We start from the raw sequence: 22,688 nt of genomic DNA on the forward strand, positions 1-22,688 counted from the left end.
AACCCTGAAGCTAGAAACCAGTTTTGTTTCGGAACATACAAAGGGTATTGCTTCACGTTATGAGTAGTCTCGATAGATACACCCTTGTGAGTAAGTTAAATGAAAATTAAATTGAAACAGGGTTTTGTCCTTTGGATCGTATTTCTGGTTTAAAAAACGAACAGGCGTACGGGAGTTTTAACAGAATCATAAAGCGCACTTCTAAGATGTTACAAACCTTACATAATATTTTTAGAAACTAGGCAAAACATTCATTTTGAGCACAGACTAATAAGCAGCTAATTAAATTTAAATGTCAGCAGGCAGCCGCAACTAGATGTAAACTCTGTACCTGGTGGACGTTTCTAAGCTTGCTAAAGAAACGCGAGAATTTGATCTTTCTCCTGCAAGTTCCTGCTTTCTTTCTTCGTTACACTTTTTGCATCTTTATCTATCTATCCCCTTTGTTATGTTTTCCAACTCCTGCTCTCTGTAAATGATGCAGAACCACAAGAGCTGGTCCCTAAAAATAAATACGTTCCGATCAAACATAACAACCCCCCCCCCCCTCCCGTTACCTCCCAACACACACACACACACACACACACACACACACACCCCCCCCCCCCCCGAGTGAAATTAAGCACTGGTAGTAGGGGACCCACACTAAAATGGTGCCTCCCATTGTGATGGGCAGTAGGGCTTTGAACAAGACCTATTGTTTTAGAGGGGCGGAAAAATGTGCCCATTGGCACTGGGATAATCACATCTGCATTTGAAAAGCTAACACTGACCCATACCTGCAAAGTTTCCCACGCTCATGTGTGCAAGGCTAGTCCTGTTATTTCTTAAAATTCTGGGACTTGTAATCTTTCTTAACCCAGTATAAGACCCGGACTACAAGTCCCAGAATTCCAAGAAATAAACCGGGACTGGTCTAACTAGTCATGCATGGAATCTGGGAAAATTGGCAGCTACCCTTACACCACTTCACTGAATAACCTTTGATTGCCTCCACCATCAAAGGCCGAAAATCTCAAAACGAAAACGTTTTTTTTTTTTTAAGTTTTAACTTTATACACTGTTACCATGTAGTCCACTGTCACGTTTGACACAATCAGCTACCCCAGGGTTTTCAGGTACAAACGTGTTACATTTTGTAACGTGTGACTTTCTGATTTCTAACATTACAAACAGGGGTTCAGAACTGCCAACATGTGAAACGTGTTAGCTAAAACACTAGGACTTGCTGAAAGAGGACCATGGCGCAAAGTCAATTAGTATTCAAAATGTAAAATTTTAAAACAGTGTTTATTACCGGTTTACTTGCAAGTAAACCAAAATAAGCTCAGTTCATGTCTTTTATTGACGTGCACCATTTTATTTGCAGCATGTAGAAAAACATGAAGGTACAATGAAGTCTGATTTGAATTTAATAGAGTGAAAATGTTTTAACCAAGTATCACTAACAAGTAAGATGGGTATAGCATGGGATGCTTGCAATGCACGCGTTTTTAACAAAAACAGTAAGAGAAAGTACAGGTGGCAAGGCCTACACAATGATTGTTCTTTCTGTGGTAGGCAGATCGCGGTACGAATGCAGAATTTTACTTACCGGTTTCCATTTTTCCAAGGACGAAAAAAAAAAACGGAACGCATAGAAAAACTGGTCTTTGTAGGCAGTTTAAGTGGACCATGTTTTGGTGCCAGGAAGAACCACACAAACTTCATGAACGGTGCAAATGTCAGGATTCTGCCATCAGGTGGTGCTCATGAAGGCCCTGTGGGTTTTGCCTGGAAACAAGTTTGAGTTAGAACACCCTGCTACATATTCCACACCTTGCCCTGCACCATACTCTACGTCTGGTTTTCACATCACCATTGTGATGCATCATGGGCCTTGCAATTCTCGACACCAAGCCCTAATCGGATTACATCCCAGAGGTGGAGATTTCTATAGTGTTTTAGCTCTTGGTTCCTGTGACTATTCTGACCCATTCCTACATGCATTCTGGGCTGCTTCTTCTCGCAGCTCCAGTCTACGCTACGTTCCTGGTTTGCCTGTTTTCAATCTTATACCTTTTAGATTTCCGGTTCTTTCTCTCTTCCAGCTGATGCCACCATGTGAGCTCAGTGTTCCGCCACTCACAACAGAGGCTCTCCTTGAAGCAGAGATGACTTGCTGCTGATTCCAGGCTTAGTCCTTGATCCTGGGTGCCTTGGATTTCCTTATTACTAGTTTTTTAATTTCCTGGTTCTGTTCACTGTTGCTGCCTCACAGCTTACCAGTGTGCCTAGTTCCATCTGCCCACTTCCAGTACTTTTCTTAATTGTATGCAGTTTCCTTGCCATGTTTTAGTATGCCTAGTTCGGCCTCCATCCTTCTGTCCTACCCTTGTTTATGTGGAGAATTGCTAGGCTTGGATTCCAGTGTTCTTAGTTCTTTGTGCATAGTCCCTGCTCTTATAATCTGATCCTGCTTTCCCGGAGTCCAGTTCCTGTATTTTGTGGTCTTTGCTTTATTCTCTTTTGTCTTCCCTTGTGTTTGTGTTGTAATATTGATTATTGCTACAGTGTCAATGAGATTTTGAGGCTTGGTGCCTCTAGAGCAAAGACTCTCTCAGTACTCTTCTTTCATAAGAAGACTCACAGAGTAACTACTCCCAGCCTTACTGTAAGATCGTATCTCCTCGGAGAGATCACTATCCAAGGAGCATACAAACTATCCTTCATGACAGTGTTGTTCTGCTTCGTACTTTGATTGCTTTCCTAGTGTTTGTTGCACAGTATATACCTTGTCTTGTGCAGTATATGCCTTGTCTGTCTAGCTTTGTCTTTGCAGGCATTATACAGTTCATGTCCACTGTCCAGATCCCAGTCTGTTCCCACCTGTTCCAATCCTCAGCTTCTGTCTTGCCCTACTTCTTCCAGGCTTTCAGGTACTCACTTCAGTGGTAAATGAATTTTCAAGTATAGCTTAGAGCAAAGAAAGCAGAGGGGGCAGTGTGTGTAGAAAAGGGGCAAAAAGTGAAGAGGACAAGGAGTGTTCAGACTGGGCAGTGAGTGCAAGGGGCAGGGAACAGAGATGCCAGTGCACGGACAGAACGGGCAGTGTGTGAGTAGAAGGTGTAGGAAGGGAAGGCAGTGTATGAACAGACTGGGTAATGTGTGAGCAGAGAGGACAGGGGTCTGTTCAGACTGGCAGGGAGAAGAGGGGCTAGGGAGCAGAGGGCAGGGTGAGGGAGCAAAGAATCAGTGTGTGAGCAGTAAGTGTTGGGAGCAGAAAGGACTGTGGGTGAGTAGCATGAGCAGTAGACAGTGAGTATTCAGAGAGGATAAGGTTGTGTGGGAAAGTGTGTCATCAGAAGGGGCAGGAGTGCAGAAAGGAGGAAGAGCAACGATTTGGCAATTAAACTAAAGGCATGGTTCATTCCTAAAATGGGTGAAACTGCATACAATTCACAAGTGGATTAGTCCGCTGCACGCCAGTAACATCTATAGTTCTACACAAGTTATATTTGAAATGGAGTTATGTGATCTGTGTTCCACCGATAATTTAATGAACCTGGTTCCCAGGGTGGTCTGTATTACTGGCAAGGAGGGTTGAAAGTTGAAACAAATACTAAGAATAAGTACAGGTGGCAAGGCCTACACAATGATTTGTTATTTCTGTGGTAAGCAGATCGTGGTATGGATGTGTGAATTCACTAATCAGTTTTCATTTTCCATGAACCTAAAACACAATGAAGCATAGAAAAACTAGTCTTTGTAGGCCGTTTGAGTGAGTACAGCCAGAAGAAACGTGGAGACAGATGAACCAAATCTCATGGACTCTAGTTGTACAACTGCAGCTGAGCCGACGAGTTCACTCAGAAGTAAAACATTCAGGAGTCACATGAGGACATCCGGCGGAAAAATGCGGAAAAATGCACGGGGCACTGACTGAGCTTGCAGAAGCTTCGCAGTGACTTGGCGGTTTAATCCTGGCTGCAATCCGAAGCTTTAAAACCTAAAGCCAAACCAAGCCTGTGCAAACTGCAGGTGGGTACTAACACACACATGCCAGCTAATTTCTAACAAGAGACCAATTTACTACTAATAAAATAATGTTCATGTATACAGCAGCCATAACCTCCTTTTTAATGAAAGTAGAAGAAGTCCGGAAATTAAGGTCTGTACGATTTTACCAAACACATTTAAATGCACTGTTGAATTCTGACTTGATATTTACATAGTAGCATGTGACCATATGAAAAAACAGAGGCACATGTCAAAGATACGGAAAATGTCAACCATGTACCTTAAACTACCCGTTCTTTAAATGCGCAACAGTATTATTTAGTTAGGTAGAGAAACGTGGCTGTTTTTTACAACCGGAAATATAATTTAATGGGAATGAGTTGCAGAGAGTTTTTTTTTTTTTGGGGGGGGGGGGCAGACTGACACCCTCTTGTCAAATGACCTTTTAACAGCTTCAGGTTTCCTACTGTAAAACAGGACATCCTGCAGGACCAGGAAATATCCAATCCGAAGATCAGAGAACACCCTCCAACAAGATGTCAGATGAGCATACTTCAAAATCACGTTACACTGCTCAAGAATCTAAAAAACGCATCGTATTCATTGTTTTCTGAACTCATGAGTTAGGATTTTTTTGTATATATAGGAGAAAATTCAAAACATGAGGAGCGCAACCCGACGAGGACCACGAGGGACTATGTATAGAGTAATTTAAAAACAAAGCTGAAACGCACATTTGGCACTTGGTAATGATTCCCAATTCAGAGAAATAAATTTCCCCTCTTTTTCCATCATGAACTCCCCCTCCTTGGACTACTGCCATTGCGCTTTAGGAAACCCACGTCTTCAAGACTACTGTGAGAACCCTAGATTAGCCAATACTGCCATTGATAATATCAATGCTGTTCAATAAGCTTTAGATTTGCATGGCATTCTTACCTTACTATAAAGGCATACACAACTTACTCTTACTGGGGTAAGGGTAAATATTTTATAAGAAATACTATCTAGCTTTGTAGCTGAACTCTTCTCAGGTTTATATTAGTTTATTTTTTCAGACATTTCCAAACTCATCCATCAAACTTTAACTTGCAAAGGGCAGTTTACTGTATTTTTTTTTTAATGGTAATTTTGGAATTCTTGTCACATGTTCTACCAATGACTTGTGCAATCTGATTAACCCGATTACAACCACTACTGTTGTATCTGTCTGCTGAGCATTTAAAAAAGCACATTCGTTATCAGGTAGGTAACTGCACCCTTTATCATACTTGATGGTGTTCTTTTCTCCTTCCAATCGCTAAGCCCCAGGAGCTCTTGGATACTTGCACTTGATGTGGCAAATTCTGTAACAATACAGACTCGTAAATCAGTCAATAACGCAGGTTATTGGCGCTACTAAAACGTATGAGCCTCACCTGCAGGTAAGGGTGCACAAGGGACGGGAGGGAGAACAAATAGCTAGCACAACTGGAGCGCCCTCAAGCTCCCCCCCTCCAATGAGATCTGAAATCAGCAGTGCTTCATGAAACTCCTGAAAACTGAACTAGTTAGGCTTGCCGATTAGCTGAATTTCGTTCAGATCAGTCTTCTTAATCAAAGAATCTGTGACACGGGCTGGAAGCACCCATAATTAAGATAAAAATAATATGGCTACTCCCCCTATCCTACTACATCTCATCTAACAGTAGTCTATTGTGCTCTGAAGTAACTGAAAAGTAAACTGCAGCGCCATACAAAACTCATAAATAGACTGGCTTCAAAGACTAGAATGCTATAGCACACCCATTTGCCAGTTCAACCTCCTCTTCTGTTCTTCTGAAGAGTGAACTGACCGAGCGAGGGCCGATGAACTGGACCATTAAGGTATGGACTGCGCCAATAATATTCCTTCTCGCAGCTTATTTGGTTTTCAGTCCAATACCTTGTAGCTTGTTTCCATGTCAACACGCAGACGCATTTTTATTCCTAACATTTCATTCCAGAAGATAGCAGGAGGTTTTTTCAGCTATATTTTGCTACTCACTTCTTTCTACTTCATTTTTAAAAGGACACTGCCCTCTTCCTATCCAATATTCTGATCCGTATGCTGATTATTTTTCTTTTAAAGATTTAGTGGGCAATTGAGCATTTATCTTTAATTGGATTGTCCATACTGAAATCAGCGTTGAAGGGGGAATCTGTAATAGACAATATTTAATGATGAGAGAAGCAGTAACTGATGCGAAAGGGTCCTCCAAACGTATTCACTAAGGTAGATTTATGGCGTTGTGCATTAATCTGCAGTTACAGGAGCTGGCAACTGGCAATCATCGTAGGATTTAAATTAAACCTATATATGAAAGGTTTATACAAGACAATCAATAACAGTTAAATGAGTGATTAAAAAAACTTTCACATCTTGTTGCACTTGCAACCATTGGCGTATGCTCAATCATACTCACGTTGCGAATGGAGGACCACCCATATGCTATTACTTAGGGGCTGGAGAGTGATTTGGAACGAGGGCTTTGAACCGATATACCCAAAGTGAAGGAAAATCTCTAACGGTCCTAGATTCATTCTTAAGTCCTTACAATATATTCCAAATACAGACCGAATGTATAACACCCAGCTGTTCTTTCTTCTCTGTCAAAAATGTATCTTTCTCTTTATTTATTTTGATTAGAATTACACTAGAGCTTCCTCTAGTGTAAAAGCAATCACTCACCGAGCCTTTTAAGGTAAGAACTGTATAGATTCAGACCTATCATGCCCCACTAGTGGTATGACATTTACCCTGGTGCAATGGCCAATAAGATAGTGATGATATAATGTTCCGTTTTTTTGGTCCCACATTTGTAAGCAGTCAAGCACCCACAATAGGCAAGCTCTAGATATCCAATAACGCGAATAGTGTTAGTAAAGACATTATTTAATGTTTGTTGTTGCTGATGCTATTGTAATAAGTGCACTGTGTGCCCTAGTGTTAAAAGAGAAGCCCCTTTGCTCAGAGAAGTTACTATTTTATCTTTCCAAGTCCTAATATAATGAATATTCTCAAAAGGACCATGATCATGCAGGATGGAAAGCGTTACTTACCGAGTAAGCATCTCTTCATGGCATGTAATGCTGAAGATGCACATGCTTAGCATAATTCTGCCATCTAGTTTGGGCTCGGATGTGTGCAAGCTGTTTTTCTCAGAAGAAAGTATTTCGAGTCACGAGGTAGTGTGACGACTCCACTTTCTGGTCATGTGCATGGTCATCGACCCCATTGTTTTTTTGTTTTTTTTCTGCCATCGGGTTTGGCCATGCGCTCTCCTGGTCCAGTTCGACACCGTATTCATAGACTTTTCTCGCTATATCCCTACTTTCCGTCGGTAATATTTGTGATTACAGTATTGTCTCTCTTGTTCAGTATGACAACGTTAACTTTGTGGAGGGAACTCACATTGACCGCAGCCCTTGCCCTCCAGGGTGCAGCTTCCATTCTTACTCTGTCCCCCACACCAGATCCACTCGGTGATGGATTACAGTCACACATGCTCTGAATATATTATGCCTTTATTCTAATCAGTAACATACAAATCAACTGGCTGCTTTAGTTTTAACTCATGAATTCTTGAGAAATATGTTTTTTGATGATCAGTGGCGTTCAAGAATTCAAAACTTAAAATGGACTTGTCCTTTGTCCATTCTATAAGTGCTCTACAGTCTGAGGTCTTCAAAGCTAAACTGATCTAGCTTGAGTCCTCGATCTAGAGGTTGGTGGTCCCAACAGTACAGCCTACTATGAAGCTTGAGCTGCCAACTTTCAGGGTTAATGCTGCAGAATAATTCAGATGAGGGATGGTTGTGATATATGGGCTAGTATACCCCCTGCTGTACATAAGAAGGATATTGCAAATCACCAAGGATGTCTGTGACTATATAGAGGAACAAGGCCACAGAGGTCATTTATAAGACAAGGGAAATCCAAGGTTAAGTAACAAGCCACTTCAAGGCATAAAAGGAATCCCAAAACCAATTTCCAAAAATCAAGAGATCGTAAGGTCCTCGTGTTGGTTTGAAGCCTTTCCTGCCTTGGCCGGTCAAGATATCTAACTTCAAACTAAGTACCTGATTTGGAGTCTGGCGGGCTGATACTTCATCACAAATGTGACAGATTTCCCACCTGCCTTATTACAAGTGCATTATCTACTAATGCACTTATAATAAGGAGAATGGAAACTCCAAATCAGGCTCTAAGTCTCTTTGGAACTCCTACTTTTACAGCAGGGTGACCGGGAAGCTGTAGCAGGACAGGCCATGCCGGAGCTTGACACTGTTGCCAGGAGGTCCTACTGAAGCTCCAGAGGTCTTGGAAGTCCAAAGCTTTTCCAAGTCTCAATTTCTCAGCTTTCCGAAGTAGCTTGACATTCATTTTTAAGGCTCCCAGGACACCATGGACAGCATGTGGGAGCCATGCCTCACTCTAGTACAGGCCACCAGCAGGGTCCACTCCAGGTCAAGTTGCAACTGGTCAATATAGGGATAATGGCCTCTTGCAGCTTTTAAAGTCCCTGGAGCCATGCAGTTCAGCTCCTTTGACATTTGAATTCACTTTTTAGGCCTTGGTACAGCTAGGAGCAGGTCACACAAGTCACACACACATCTCACACACACAACCATGGTCATGTTTTGTTATTCCACAGGTCCAGATGTGATCTGAGGCGTTCAGGACTTGCAGCCACTTTTGTACAATTCATTAACCAGTGGGTAGAGAAGCCTTCGGTCCACTCCCCAAGCAATGGGCACGAAGTTCCTCCCTCTTTTGCAGCATATCCTAGTTGTCTTACTATAAACTCTCCCATAGGGCCCCATTCCTAGTAAAATACAACATGACAGAAACGTCATGCCTCTGTGGACTGACAGCCAACCTACAAGAGTATTTAAAGAAGAGAGGAATTCCACCCCCTCCTTCTCAACCATGCAAAACTGGTTATTTTGCTTTCTTAACTCCATCCCAGAGGGAGGGGGAAGCTGGACAAAGTGTTCCCTGGGTTCATAGGGCCCTATTCCCCAGAATCACTTTACACACAAGTATGAATGGGCAGACATCACCCTGGTCCCTTTCAAGTTATGAAAGTTCCTGAACCCTCCCCAGCCTAAGAGAGGAGGGATCACATACCTCACACCCTGGTCATCTTGCCTCATGCCCAAAACCATTGCCTAAGCTCTAAGGACAGTTTGAACAGCCCAACAAAGGGAAGGACTCACAGGGAAGATAGCTGCCAGAAGGCTAATGCAAAGTATCCTACTGGAGGTTTTCAGGAAGGAAAAGATTCGTTTTTTAGCTTTTTAAAAGTTACTTCTCCAATGTATTCATATAAATATCCAATTTCACAATTGAATTTGATTAACAATATATATAAATAAATATTCTAAACCAAGGTTACAAGAATAGCATTGTAATTGTACTTTTGCATCCCTCATGGAAACACCTATAGCCCTATACAGTGAAAACAGCTTTTCATAGACTAGCCACTGAAGGAACATGCAAACCTTAATGTATCACATGTTCCACTTTTAAATACTAGGCACCCAACCTAGGGGGCAACAAGACCTACATTGGAGTAACTTAATTAATATTTAAAAAATAGGGTTTCTTCTTGATAAGTTATTTTTACAGGTCTGGCTGCAGGTTAAAAGCTGCAGCAGTCAGGCTACACATGTAGACATGAAGCAATGTTTTTCTAGATAGCCTGGTGGTTGGTGTAAAAAGTGCTTCAATTCACAGGTGGCAATTGACTTCCACACACAATGTACTAGGGTCTTACTGACAAGTTAAAAATGCCAAACGAGGATTAGCCAATTTTTCCATGTCATGATTTAGGGACCAGAACATATAATCTGGAGACTGTTCAATAGTTCCTCAGTGTGCAGAGTTAAACACAAAATACAACAATACCAGTTAGCAAAAGCGTGGTTCACCTGGCAGAAAGAGGAATTTTCTCATGCTTCACAAGTTGGAACCTAAACCCCATTGGCAGCCAGCTTACAACTCTCCTGAAACATGGTCACCCCTGAGTGATAAAGCACACTGCTAAACAGCTCCGACTTACATGCCTTCCTTGCAGCATACATATAATGGATTGATATGATAACTGAAACACACTCTGCAGAGTTCTACTCAGACCAAGGTTCAATTACTCGTTCCCCATTCTTTGCAACAGAAGAGAGTGCAGTTTTAACTTCAGCTATGCAGAGAATGTGCTTGAATCCTCAATCAAAACCAGAGCTCAGATTGATGATTCTACCCAAGGACTTTGGACCTCCACTAAGCTCCAGATATAGTGCCGGGTTCAGCCCAATCTCGCAAACATTGCATGGCTTCAAGGAGACATCTCACTTGGTCACCTTCAACCTCACAGTTGTTCAAAAGATCTTTAATATGAAAGAAAGCTTTTTAAGGGCAACTTCACAAATGTATGCTGTGGGTCACTGAGTAATAGTTCATCATCACAATACACATGGACAACAAGGACCTCCTCCCAACTAATCATTTAGAAATTTTAAAAACCTAGATCACTAATTGCAAAAAACAAAACAACAACAAAGTAGTGCTGTGCATAGCCACTTTCTTGAGTTTAATTTCTTCAGCAGAGAAAATGAATATATTTTTGATTTGTGATATAAGATCAATGAAAAAAATTGGAATGCACAAACGTAGATTCAACAAGATTCCTTTTCCAATTAGCGGTAATGTGATTTACTCAGATAATAATGTGGATTCATGATAATTGTTACTGTTGCCCACAGAAACAGTGTTTCATGCTACCCTTAACCAGGCAGTCTAAAGATTTACAATGAAGAGTCAAAGAGAACAGTTGTCTTGCACTAGATTTTACACAGAACCGTAGAGACCACCAAACTTCGCAGACGGTTCTGGTCTATGATGAGAGAATGAATTTGGCATCAGGGCTCGGAAAAGCATCAAGTGCAAGTGGTCATCAACACCAAACTACACATGGAGACAGATACTGCACTTTACCTTAGGAACAAATACCATAGAGGCAGCATGCAGACGTGCAACATGCAGATATCTGCTTGGGTGGGTTGGATTAAGAGATGCCATTTGACAGGAGAACGTAACGTGCAGTTCAGTCAATGGACCGCTGCAGCTGGTTAATACAAGGAACGTTATGGAATTCATTTCACATCACATGTCACAAACAATTGCTGATTAACACATCAGAAGTGAAACTCAGCTATCAAACAGGTTACTGCTTAACCTGTTTCGAAGAGAACCTGCCTACAAAGCATGAACTGATTAACCAGATCTGACTCTACAGACAATGTTCAGTCACTTTTATTTTGTGCTCTTCAACAGTGTGACTTCCAATCAACGACCTTGTTCCGTGAAAATCATTGTAATTTCCAACTCAATCAAAAAGACATTGAGTTCACAGAACAAAACACAACCTTAAAGAATAAGCATTGGCCAAGCTAATAGGTCATGGTTTACAATGCTAACAAATGCAGTGTTCGAAAATTAGATAAACAAATGAGAGACAGCAGAGCTGGCTGGAGAAGGAAACAGTTATAAATCAGTACCTCATTCAGCTGAATGCAAGCTTTCAAATGGAATCAGACAATATGGCCAAACTGCCAATAGTATTGGGTAAGCGGTGACTACTCCACTGAACTGAGCCAAGATCTGATTGACAAAGACCAAAGCCAATGGCCGAAAGTGACTTGTCAAAGAAAGCCAGTGGTTGAAAGATGTGATCCTGAAGCCCACTGTATGCAGATTAGGAGCAATAGGTCTGCTTAGCAGCCGCGCTGTCAAAACCCATGCCTAAAATTTTAACTATTCAGTTTTGTGTTTTCTGCTTAGATTTTCTTACAATTGAGTAATGGATTTCAACCATGGGAAATCAAAGGTTCTAGTGCACATCGAATTCCTCACATGTTACAGCCTCAGTATTGGGTTCTGGTACTGCTATACTTAAAGGCATAAAATGTTTAACAGAAAGTGGCTAACCTGGAGCTGAGGGATAGAACAACTTATAGGATAGGCAATCTATTGCTTGCTAATGGAGACATGAAGTGATTCTGTGGGTTTTATTTTTAAAACCACCCAACAAGAATTAATCTATGCCCATCATCCCTCACCCCTGAGGCCCCTTCCGGGTACTGGCACAGACCTCTGATCTGGAAACCATCCTATCATTATTTATGTATATAGGTATGTGGTATTATGCAGTGTACCTGGGGTCAAAGAAACCACACAAGGTCAAGCAAAGAGGTACACTTATAGGGAAAGGAAAGAGTAGGTAAATTAGAGAAGAGGGCAGGCTGGGCAGATAGAGAAGTATGAGAGGTCCAAGTAAATTTACCAAAAACTAGCATGGGTGTATTGGATTAAACAGGCATCAGGGTGTTGAGATGTTACCCAGTGGCAAGGTATTTGAACAACGGTCTTGAATTTCTTCCCAAAGGGGAGACACATATTTGCTCACTGAAGCAGAAGGCCTGGCTTCTGATCTTTCCTGTCTTGGCCATGCTCTGACACTGCTGTGTGTCCCATTTAGCTTTTCCAATGCTTTAGTCTTGAAGTGAAACACCTGCCAGTGAAAAGGAGTATGGTGGTAAGATGGTATTTGAAGCCCGGGTCAGTTGCCATCAATCAGCTACTGAATAGAGTAAAATTAGTCAGCTACTAAACTGTATCTGGAATGGAATCTGGAACTTCAAAGCATAAGTTGGCTGAATGAAAGACAGCTGTGACTGTATGGCTGGAGATCAACCTCTGATGCATCAGATTTTCACATGTTGTTGGTAGTGCTGCAACAGAGACCATTTGATGTTGCTATACCAAATATCCGCAGAACCGAGTAACACCAGGCAAGACAACAGGTAAGAACTGGAAAAGATTTGGGATTATTATTCATGCTCGTTTACATGAAGAAAATGTTACAGCCACCAGAAATTCAAGCAATTTCCATTTAGAGGTGCAAACAGGGAAGAGTTGGTTGTGCCTTCTTTTTAAGTAGACAGTCTATTCTGTTTTGAACCTAGTGAAGATATGAATCACATCCGCCAAGATAGGTCTGAGCATAGTCTGTGTTCAGTTCCAATGAGACACGTAGAGGTGGTTTTCACTCCATCTTTTCCACTGTCATCTGAACTTTGATCTTGTGCTAGACACTATGGCCCTCATTCTAACTCTGCCGCCCGCCAGGCGGGAAGCGCCATTTGGCCGCCACGCGGGCAAAATACTGCTTCCCGCATTCAGACATTCCCGCTGGGCCGGCGGGCGCTAAGCAAGTTAGCACCCGCCGGCCCAGCGGGAATGAGTGCTGCAACACAGGAGCCGGCTCCGAATGGAGCCAGCGGTGTTGCGACGGGTGCAGTTGCACCCGTCGCGCTTTTCACTGTCTGCTAAGCAGACAGTGAAAAGCCGCCCTGGGCCCCGTTAGGGGACCCCTGCACTGCCCATGCCAGTGGCATGGGCAGTGCAGGGGCCCCCAGGGGCCCCAGGACGCCCGTTCCCGCCAGCCTCTTCCTGGCGGTGAAAACCGCCAGAAACAGGCTGGCGGGAAGGGGGTCAGAATCCCCAAGGCAGCGCTGCTTGCAGCGCTGGCCTGGCGGATTCGCCCAGCCGGGGGTAAACCGGCGGGAAACCGCCGGCCCCGGTTTTCTGACCGCAGCTTTACCGCCGCGGTCAGAATGGGCTAGGAAGCACCGCCAGCCTGTTGGCGGTGCTTCAGTCATTCGCGGCCCTGGCGGTCTTTGACCGCCAGGGTCGGAATGACCCCCTATATTTGTGAACAGTACTCTTGCATTGAATAAACTGGTCTGTTTAGAGGGTGAAAAGAGGGTTCTGTGCCCTGAAAAGAATGGAAAATATAACAGCTACTTGGTTTATTTTCAGTCTAGTATCTCTTTTATTTAGCAATAGATTCAATGTCTCCGATACCAGAGGATTTCTTGCCAAATAACTTTGCACATCATAAGCATCTGCATATTTTTAAAAGATGGCTCTAGGCCAACGTTTTGTATGAAAGGTATCAAAGTAAGTCTTTCAATTAAAATAGAAAGCGTCCTAAGGCTCCAGTTTTAAGTCTGAAGATCACAACCACGCTGCAGTGAGAAAAGGGCTCAAGGACCACATAGCAAGTTCTCAGGACCTTCGCACCCTTTGGTTAAATCTCTACTTTTTGAGGTTGGTTATAAATTTATACTTGTTTTGAACATGTGTGGGAAGGGGCAATAGAAGACAAATGTCTTCAAAGGGCGTAATCCATATCTTGCCGTGGTTGCATTAGCCTATTTGTGCAAGAGACTTTGGTAGATTTAGTTCGAAGCATTTTGGCATTTTTGACTATGTAGAAGTACAAAAGGTTCTCCTTTCATATGGGCTGCCTTCAGTGCCTTTTAAAATCTTGCATAAAAGGTTTCCACTCCTATTTGATCAGTTGTGGGCACTCTAAGAAGTCCCGAAATAACGCTCAGCTGATCTAGAACAGAGATGTTTTCGAAAAAAAAAAGAAAGGAGAAAATAATCCACTCGTTAAGCTTGGGGATTAAACATTTCCGGACATGTCATTCAAAAGACTAATAATAAACGTACATCCAGCTCTCCTGCATTCAATAAAATGGTTATGTTGATATTGAGATACATGATTCTTGAGCCAAAGGAATTCAAAATGTGGCAGCTCTTCCACCTGCAAACCTATTTAGTGTCTATCGAGATCAAAATAGAGCAGTAACGCAGGTACAGTACCTCTAACCAACATGCCAATTAACCCAGTGCTAGAGGCGAGGAAATAATAGTATTGTTAGAATAACCAGCTATCCTTGTGATAATCTTGGGTTTTAGTTCATCATCCCATGGTTTTCCGGTCAACCTCGATGAATCCAATTCAGTTTTTGACTGGGTGATAAGGGAGTTGTTTTTGCATTTGTCATCCTAAGTGGGAAGGGTAAGCCCAGACGTGGGTCCTGTGCTCGCTATGCCACCGGATTCAGGCTAGTCTGGCTGATGAGTGGCAATACTCTGAAACCGGCCCAGGAAGCTTATTTCTGGTCCAGAGAAGACAGGGCCTGACAGTTATGTCTGGACTGTCCCTACAGGGAGAAGGGGGTCAAGACTGATTTGCATATGGCTGTGTTTAAGCTGGAATGGAGTGGCGTGCAAAAAACGATGGATTAAACCCAGATTAGTGACTGGGGGTGAATGTTTAATTACGTCAGCATCCCATCTATCATTTGTTCTTTTTGCAGAGATTTATCAAGCCAATGCAATGCAGGAGAACCACTTTGGCTTCAGTAAACAATGCTCTACTACTTTCCATAAAGATCCGATCAGCAAGTCGAAAGGAACTTGGGAGGAGAGCCATGACGTTGATAAACAGAAGTAGTAACTGGAAGAAAATACCTCAGAGGAAACGGTGGTGACACGTGTTGAGTCTTAACATTAGCTCTAGTAAAGTTCTCATCTGTTTATTAAGGAATCTGAATAATAGCCAGACGCCAAGCATACAAATTTGCAGATGCCACCAAGGTCTGCCTCAGGGCCTTTACCACATTGGAGCAAAATATTTTGAACTTGTAAAATAATGCAGGAGTGATTTAGTTGAAGGCGACTAATACTCAAAAAGATTTAAGTACAACATAATGGACTGAAGGCAGTGTACAAGACCTGAGGCGGTATTTTTCACCCTTGCATTTAATCTGAGACATAGAAGTGATTCTCTAGGTCTCCTCAGGTTTTGACCTCTCCCTACCATCTCTGGCGCAGGATGGTATTGACAGGGACACACAAACACAGGGCAGATAGGTTAGGGAAGATGAAGTAGTAACCAGCTGCTCAAATAAACGTCCAGGACATTTTTGTCAGTCGGATTATATTTATCTTACATTAGTCAGGAATCCTTTTTCTTATTTCCTGTTTAATGTACCATATTTAGTAAATTAATAGTTAACGCAAAATAAATTAATCAGATTCAAATTAATTGCTCAGTGGCCTTCCTTCTATGTTAAAGAAAATGTTTTAGCAGGTGTACCAGTGCTGTTTATTTGAACAGATCCATGCACAAATGCATATTCGTGAAAGATAAATAACGCCCAATTAAATGTAGTAAGACATTATGGGGGTCATTCCGATCCTGGCGGTCCGTGACCGCCAGGGCCGGGGACCGCGGAAGCACTGCCAACAGGCTGGCGGTGCTTCCTGGGCCATTCTGACCGCGGCGGTAAAGCCGTGGTCAGAAAAGGGCAACCGGCGGTTTCCCGCCGGTTTACCCCTGGCCCAGGGAATCCTCCATGGCGGCGCTGCTTGCAGCGCCGCCATGGGGATTCCGACCCCCTTCCCGCCATCCTGTTCCTGGCGGTTTTTACCGCCAGGAACAGGATGGCGGGAATGGGTGTCATGGGGCCCCTGGGGGGCCCTGCACTGCCCATGCCACTGGCATGGGCAGTGCAGGGGCCCCCTAACAGGGCCCCATAATGATTTTCAGTGCCTGCTTTGCAGACACTGAAAATCGCGACGGTTGCCACTGCACCCGTCGCACCCCTACAACTCCGCCGGCTCCATTCGGAGCCAGCTTCATTGTTGAGGGGGGTTTCCCACTGGGCCGGCGGGCGGCCTTCTGGCGGTCGCCCGCCGGCCCAGCGCGAAAGCCAGAATGGCCGCCACGGTCATTCGGCGGTGACCGCATGGCGGGCGGCGACCGCCGCCCGCCGCGGTCAGAATGACCGCCTATAAGTGCATTTTTAGACTACAAAATTGTAATTTCATTAGACACATCCTGGAAATGTAAGGGTGATGTCACCAGCAGGGGAAGTATACAACTTCTACCTGCCTCAATTTTGGCAACAGTTAAATCATTTTTGACAGCCTAGAACAATCAATCTCCAGAGTCCTCAATGCGCATAACGTTAAAAAAAAAAAGTGGTGTAAACATTTTCCGAAAATGGAGCAGTGACGAAGGAATGTAATCATGGTGTACTATCTGTAGCAAGCCTTAATGAAGTCTAGAAATTTAAAAAAAAATGTTACTGAAGGAATAGGAGGAGCCAAATGGCAATGATAAACGTAAAATTCCCTTTCCTCCAAACCAACAATGAATTACAAACAGTATTTACCTAGAATCAGGGTATTTTGTGAGTGTCGCCAAGCTGCTGGTATACATGTGTCCACCCACGTCAATGTGCACAGGGGCATTGGACTTGGTAAGTTGCGCTGGAGCAGGAATGCCTTGGTTGTTCAGTGGAGACGCCGGTGATCTAGTGATCATAGGTCTAGACATGTTGGGCCGACTGTCCTGTAGGAGATAAAGAACCCAACACTTTAACTGACTAACTAGCCAACTCCATATACAGTAAAACAAAGCAAGACAACATATGGGGCAGAGTGGAAAAGAACACCAAGGTAAGTACACCAACATTTAGAAAATAAGGCTTATGAAATGCTTTTACAGCCAAACAAGGTATTATTCAACCAAAATGCAGGTTTGTGGTAGTGCAAATTCAATAAAAAACAGAACTTAATAATTTTAATCATATTTTAATTTTTGCTTTAACAAGTTATTTTAATAAGCAACTGAAGTCTTCTAATTATGTCAAACAACTACTGAATCCAGGTCGAGCTGCAATTTCAACGTCCAATATATGAAATTAAGTTGTTTACATGTGACTGTAGGGGACTGGAAACTCTCCCACAAAAAAAAGCAGCTGGGTGAGGCGGGGTACGTAGCAGATATGTAGGTCTAACTTTCCTCACTTTTTGTTCCTGGCTGCAGTGCCACCATTAACCAAGAACCCTGCATGCTCCTGATAATTTCTGGCTCTTTGCCTGGATGGGAAGCAACGTGCGCACTGTTCCGGAGGAACCTCTACTGGTCTTTTATTTGCGTGGATTGTTCTAATAGAAGAATGGTTGTTAGTACACTGAAAAGCAAAGGATCAAGGATTTCTGTTGACCTTCCTCTTTAATATAAACCAATTGCAAATTGGACTGTGATAGCATATGAGGTGACAAGAGCTCCTGCCCTGTGAAGCAAGAGCCGGTATGGTCAACTGACAAAAAAAAAAAAAAAATGGTTAAAAAGGGGTAGGTTTTCAAGAGCTCTTAGTTGGGCATGATGTTCTACCCTCAAGTAAGGGACAATCCTAAAACTTACTGACAAATGGATCATTTTATAGCACATTATAATAGTAACAAACATTGGTCACTATTTGGCATGACTTTAAGACCTACTCATAGGCAGGGATCCAACCTCAAAAACCTTTACCAAATGGTGTGTTTCAAGCACAACAGGAAACACCCATTGCTAAGCTTCATAGAATGCAAATACTACTTTAGAGGGAAATAGAGAGTACAACCCAACTGTGCACATTCAGGAATGCGTGTTGCCCAAAATTAACCCACTACGCTAATGATCCCATGCTGTCCATTTCTGACCGCTTCAGTTTGGTGACTCATAACTTGGTTTTTAAATATATGCTAATCCATCCTGCCTAAACCCAAGCAGACAGCTACATCTTAACCTTGGAGCCAGATAGGAGGTAGAATAGGGCTCATTACCCCCTCACCTCTAGTCTTGCTGTGAAACTGCTGAAGTGCTGCATAAGTATTCAAATGTGCTCAGTGGCTGCATATGGCTGATTTGTTGGGCCAAGGCCACACCAGATAGTTTGGTTAGTGTTGGAGTAGGAGTAGGAGTCAAAGCAGACAGCCAGCTCTGCAGTCGAGATTGCCGATCCAAGTCTGACTGTTAGGTAGAACCTACTGCTCCTCCTGTCAGACTTGGGTTACATATGAACCAAGAAGGGCTCTGCAGAGCAGGAGATGGCAATTCAGGCCCATAGTGGTTTCAACCTGTGATACACTTGGGTGGGCATGAGAGGAGTCTTGGAACAAAGGGGGGAAGCTGTGCTCAGAAAACAGAGGTGGCAGTGGTGTTTAAATACCATTGTCTAATTAGAGCAGTGATACTCAAAGTACGGCCCGGGGGCCACATGTGGCCCTTATGACCTTTACATGCAGCCCCCAGGGCAGCAGTAGCACTAGGCTGCTGTTTACTCGACTCAACAGGCAATACTTTATTTAAACATTATTAAAGATAAGGAAAGGAAGTAAGGAATGTGTCCTGAATTCCTTAACTGCAGGAACACTTTCACTTTTAAAGAAATCGTGCAGCAAATGTCCAACTATGATAAGGGTTCTTAAAAATTCGAAAAGTGTATTTCGTATACACGCAGGACCATTTCATTCTACTGCATAAGATTATATCAGTGCATGGAGAAGATTTTTTTTTTTTTTTTTTAGAACAATAGATTTCAAACATAAAATCAGAAACATTCATTCTTACCCACACCTTGATAACAATGCCAATAGTGAATTAAGAGCCAAGTCAGTTGTTATCTCCACTCTTTGACTTACCTGATTTGCTATTATATATGAACAACTTCATAGTTTATTAAATCAAACACAGGAGAAGTGTTTGCATAGTGCACATACTGAAGTCATGCATTTGGAGGTCCTTCTACATACAATGATGAAGAAAATGAAGGGAACGTGAAATAAAACAATTGCCTAGGATCACATATTTTGGTAAAGTGGGGACGCTGGGATTAATGCCACGTTTTCTGTTTTCACTTTGAGCGATTGAGCCACTAGATCTATATGCTTTGCTGCCCCCTACACCCACCATAACGCCACAAACCCTCCCCATCCAGAGCCCCCTTCTACCTTTGATCGCCACGCTGCTAGCATCAGTGCGGCCCTCGATCACACCCCAGACCAAACTTTGTGGCTCCTGGGAAAATGTTTGTGAGTACCCATGAATTAGAGTCTGGTGTGTGCTAATATCAGGGTCACAGATGCTACTCGCACACAAACTGGAACGCCCTCCCATTGGTTTCTTTTACCAGTGTAATATAGAAGTGAAACCAGAAAACCCACAAAGTGCTGTCCTCAGCAAAAAAGAAATTGAACGATGAGCAACATTTTAGGGTATCACAATGGACGCTCTGGGAACCAGTGGTATAACATGAATACACGTAAAGTGCCAGGAAGCACAATGACGCAAAGATACATTTAATGCAAATAACCAGGTAATGAATTTACAATTATAGGATAAACAGAATTAGTCTATGCCTCAAGGAAGAAGGTGGAAGGGGTTGAGCGGAAACAACCCCTTAAAATTCTATGTGAGTAAACTCCAGTTCAACAGACTGCAGTGTCAGTGAGCCTACACCTTAACCACTGAATGTTTTCTTTCAATTGTGATTTTACTTAGTCACGTGCAAAGTCAGGGCCATTTCCTTCCTAAGCCAAGTACTCCACCCATACATTTCCACATCACACAGCCTGCCATACCAGAACTTGCATAACAGTTTCAATGTTTGTGACCAGACTTTTTTCCCTAATCGGACTGCCCTACTTTTTATATGCATACAAGAAAAAAAAGCCCTTTCACTGTGGGAGGGGCTTGAATATGAAGGTTCGTGCATGTGCAGAGGAAAACTATTTTATGTGTACAATCATAATGTTCATTTGAGACAGATAAGCAAAACACAAGAGAAACATAGCCACATAGCAAAAGTAAGGCAACCAGAAAGAGAGTTTGTGTGCAAAGGATTTAAAGACTATTGTACATGAGGTTTTTGGGTTTACATCAGAATAATATGCTTTTTTAAAAAAATAAATTTTTTAATTTACAGCATATTGGGCAGATTACATTTTTTTTTAAATACTGTACCACGTTTAAAGAATGGGCAAAAAGCTTTCCCTAAACAAAACAAATCAGGCTACAACATACACAACTTAATGCCCCAAATATGGAATCTTCATCCATCAGTTCATCGTCAGTACTACTTCTGAGGCCCTGACCTTAATCTTAAAATGAGGATTAGTGCAAGTGAAGAAAAAAAACCAGAAATAAGGGTGTTGAAAATCATTGAAGACCTCACATTTGTTAATTAAAAAAAATAAAAAAAAAAGTGGAAGTACCTTGATGTCAGGGACTGGGACAGGCCCAGCAAGCTACTGAAAATCTCGTTGGAGTCTGCATGCGGTCTTTCATGCCCAATCTCCACGACTGCACAGGAATCTAGCACATTTAAATGAACCACCAACGTGAGGAAGGTCAGGACAGCAGGGCAAAGGTGGCCTTGTGTAATCTAACAAGTACTAGCTCTGTGTGAACCAGCAGTGATTTGCTGCACCTGCCAGAGTAGATAGGGTATCCATGGTAGTCTGGTGATGGACATGTGGTGCACACCCTAACAGCTTCCCTTCTTGCAACATACTCGCTCCACCTCAGAATAAAAAAGCAATGACATCAAGCTGCAGAGCTGACACGGAGGTTGAGGCAAAGTCGCTGTAGTCTGATACGCTTTGCTCTTTGTTTTATCTTTTACTCTACTTGCTTGTTTAATCATTTTAAAGGCTGTTAAATTCGATACAAAATACTGTCAAATTCAATGCATTAATTTCAGACACCCTTTTTGTATTTTTTTAGCCAGATAGCTCCACTCATCCGGATTTAAAAGGAGCAAGGCCATGGGCGTAAATTCACCAAGATGACAGGGGTTAGCAGAAGTGACATCAGACATGTAATCTTTACTTTGAGTCACACACACACACGCTCACACATACAGACATTCACGCACTCTCACCCACTATCACGCATACAACATACTTTTAAAACTATTTTTCCTTACATTAGTTGCCAGATAGTGATTTATTCGAGCTAAATGTACTCCATTTTTACTACACTAAATAATTAAGATTATTCACTATTTGTATAATAAAGAAATTGACAGAAAACTAAGAAAGTGGGTGCCTCAACCAACATCTATTAGAAGGAGCTGCCCATGTACTCCAGGCACTGATTTTGCTATTTTTAGATGCTTTTTTTATTTTGGCAACCGCTGGCGACACCAAAATGATGTCCATGAGCAAGACTAAAACGGCAAGTAAGAGCAATGTCCGTTTAGAACATAAATAGACTTCACAGGATGAACCCGATTACCCAATATATTACTTACCTTAAACATGGCTATTTCCAATGACGATTCTGTGAATGTACGTAACTGTTGGGACGTCAAAACATATGCAAAGCAGTAATTTATCAAGGGAATACTTTAATGGCAGCATTAATGGACGAATGGCTATGAGATATATTTCAGGTTCAGAGATGACTATGTCACCAGGGGCAAGATATTGCTGTCCGGTTTTCCCTTCTAAATGGTTCAAATGAGGTTGTAAACTACTAGACCGAACTGAATTGTTAAATCATCGCCCTTGCTGAAACATAATAAATCTGATGTCGGTCGGTGTGCTCACCTTTGGGAAACGTGCAGAACTGTTAGTAGCTTTTTTTTTTTTAAATAAATAAGTTAAACGAATGTTCTGGACTAACAAGTATCGTGAAAAATGTATTACTGTTACTGGACAGGACAATGATGCCAAAATATATAGCTAAATAAATATATTGCTTGCAGATTTCAGTTCTCTAACGGGGAAGATTTCATTTTTATCACCTTTGTATTATGCAGAATTCGTGCCTATATCAGTTTCAACTTTCAGTTGAAACCAGGGGCATCAAATATAGCTTCACTGAAGAATAAAATGAATATTTTATACATCACCACAACTCATCTAGGCTACTTCAAAGCAAGCAGTCATATTAAAAGTGTGCTCTTTAAAT

General features: G+C 42.3%; 1 protein-coding gene across 9 annotated transcripts in view; it reads right to left on the reverse strand.

The window, feature by feature from the left end:
• KCTD1 (potassium channel tetramerization domain containing 1) overlaps nt 1-22,688 on the reverse strand; it is a 322,274-nt gene that overhangs the window by 18,003 nt on the left and 281,583 nt on the right. For all 9 annotated transcript variants that reach the window (XM_069220061.1, XM_069220058.1, XM_069220059.1 and 6 more), the window contains one exon: nt 17,116-17,294. In XM_069220061.1, coding sequence (XP_069076162.1) covers nt 17,116-17,294 — 179 coding nt within the window. The remainder of the gene's footprint in view (nt 1-17,115; nt 17,295-22,688) is intronic.

The sequence above is a fragment of the Pleurodeles waltl genome, chromosome 2_2 (assembly GCF_031143425.1).
Source record: "Pleurodeles waltl isolate 20211129_DDA chromosome 2_2, aPleWal1.hap1.20221129, whole genome shotgun sequence".
Classification (NCBI taxonomy): Eukaryota; Metazoa; Chordata; class Amphibia; order Caudata; family Salamandridae; genus Pleurodeles; species Pleurodeles waltl.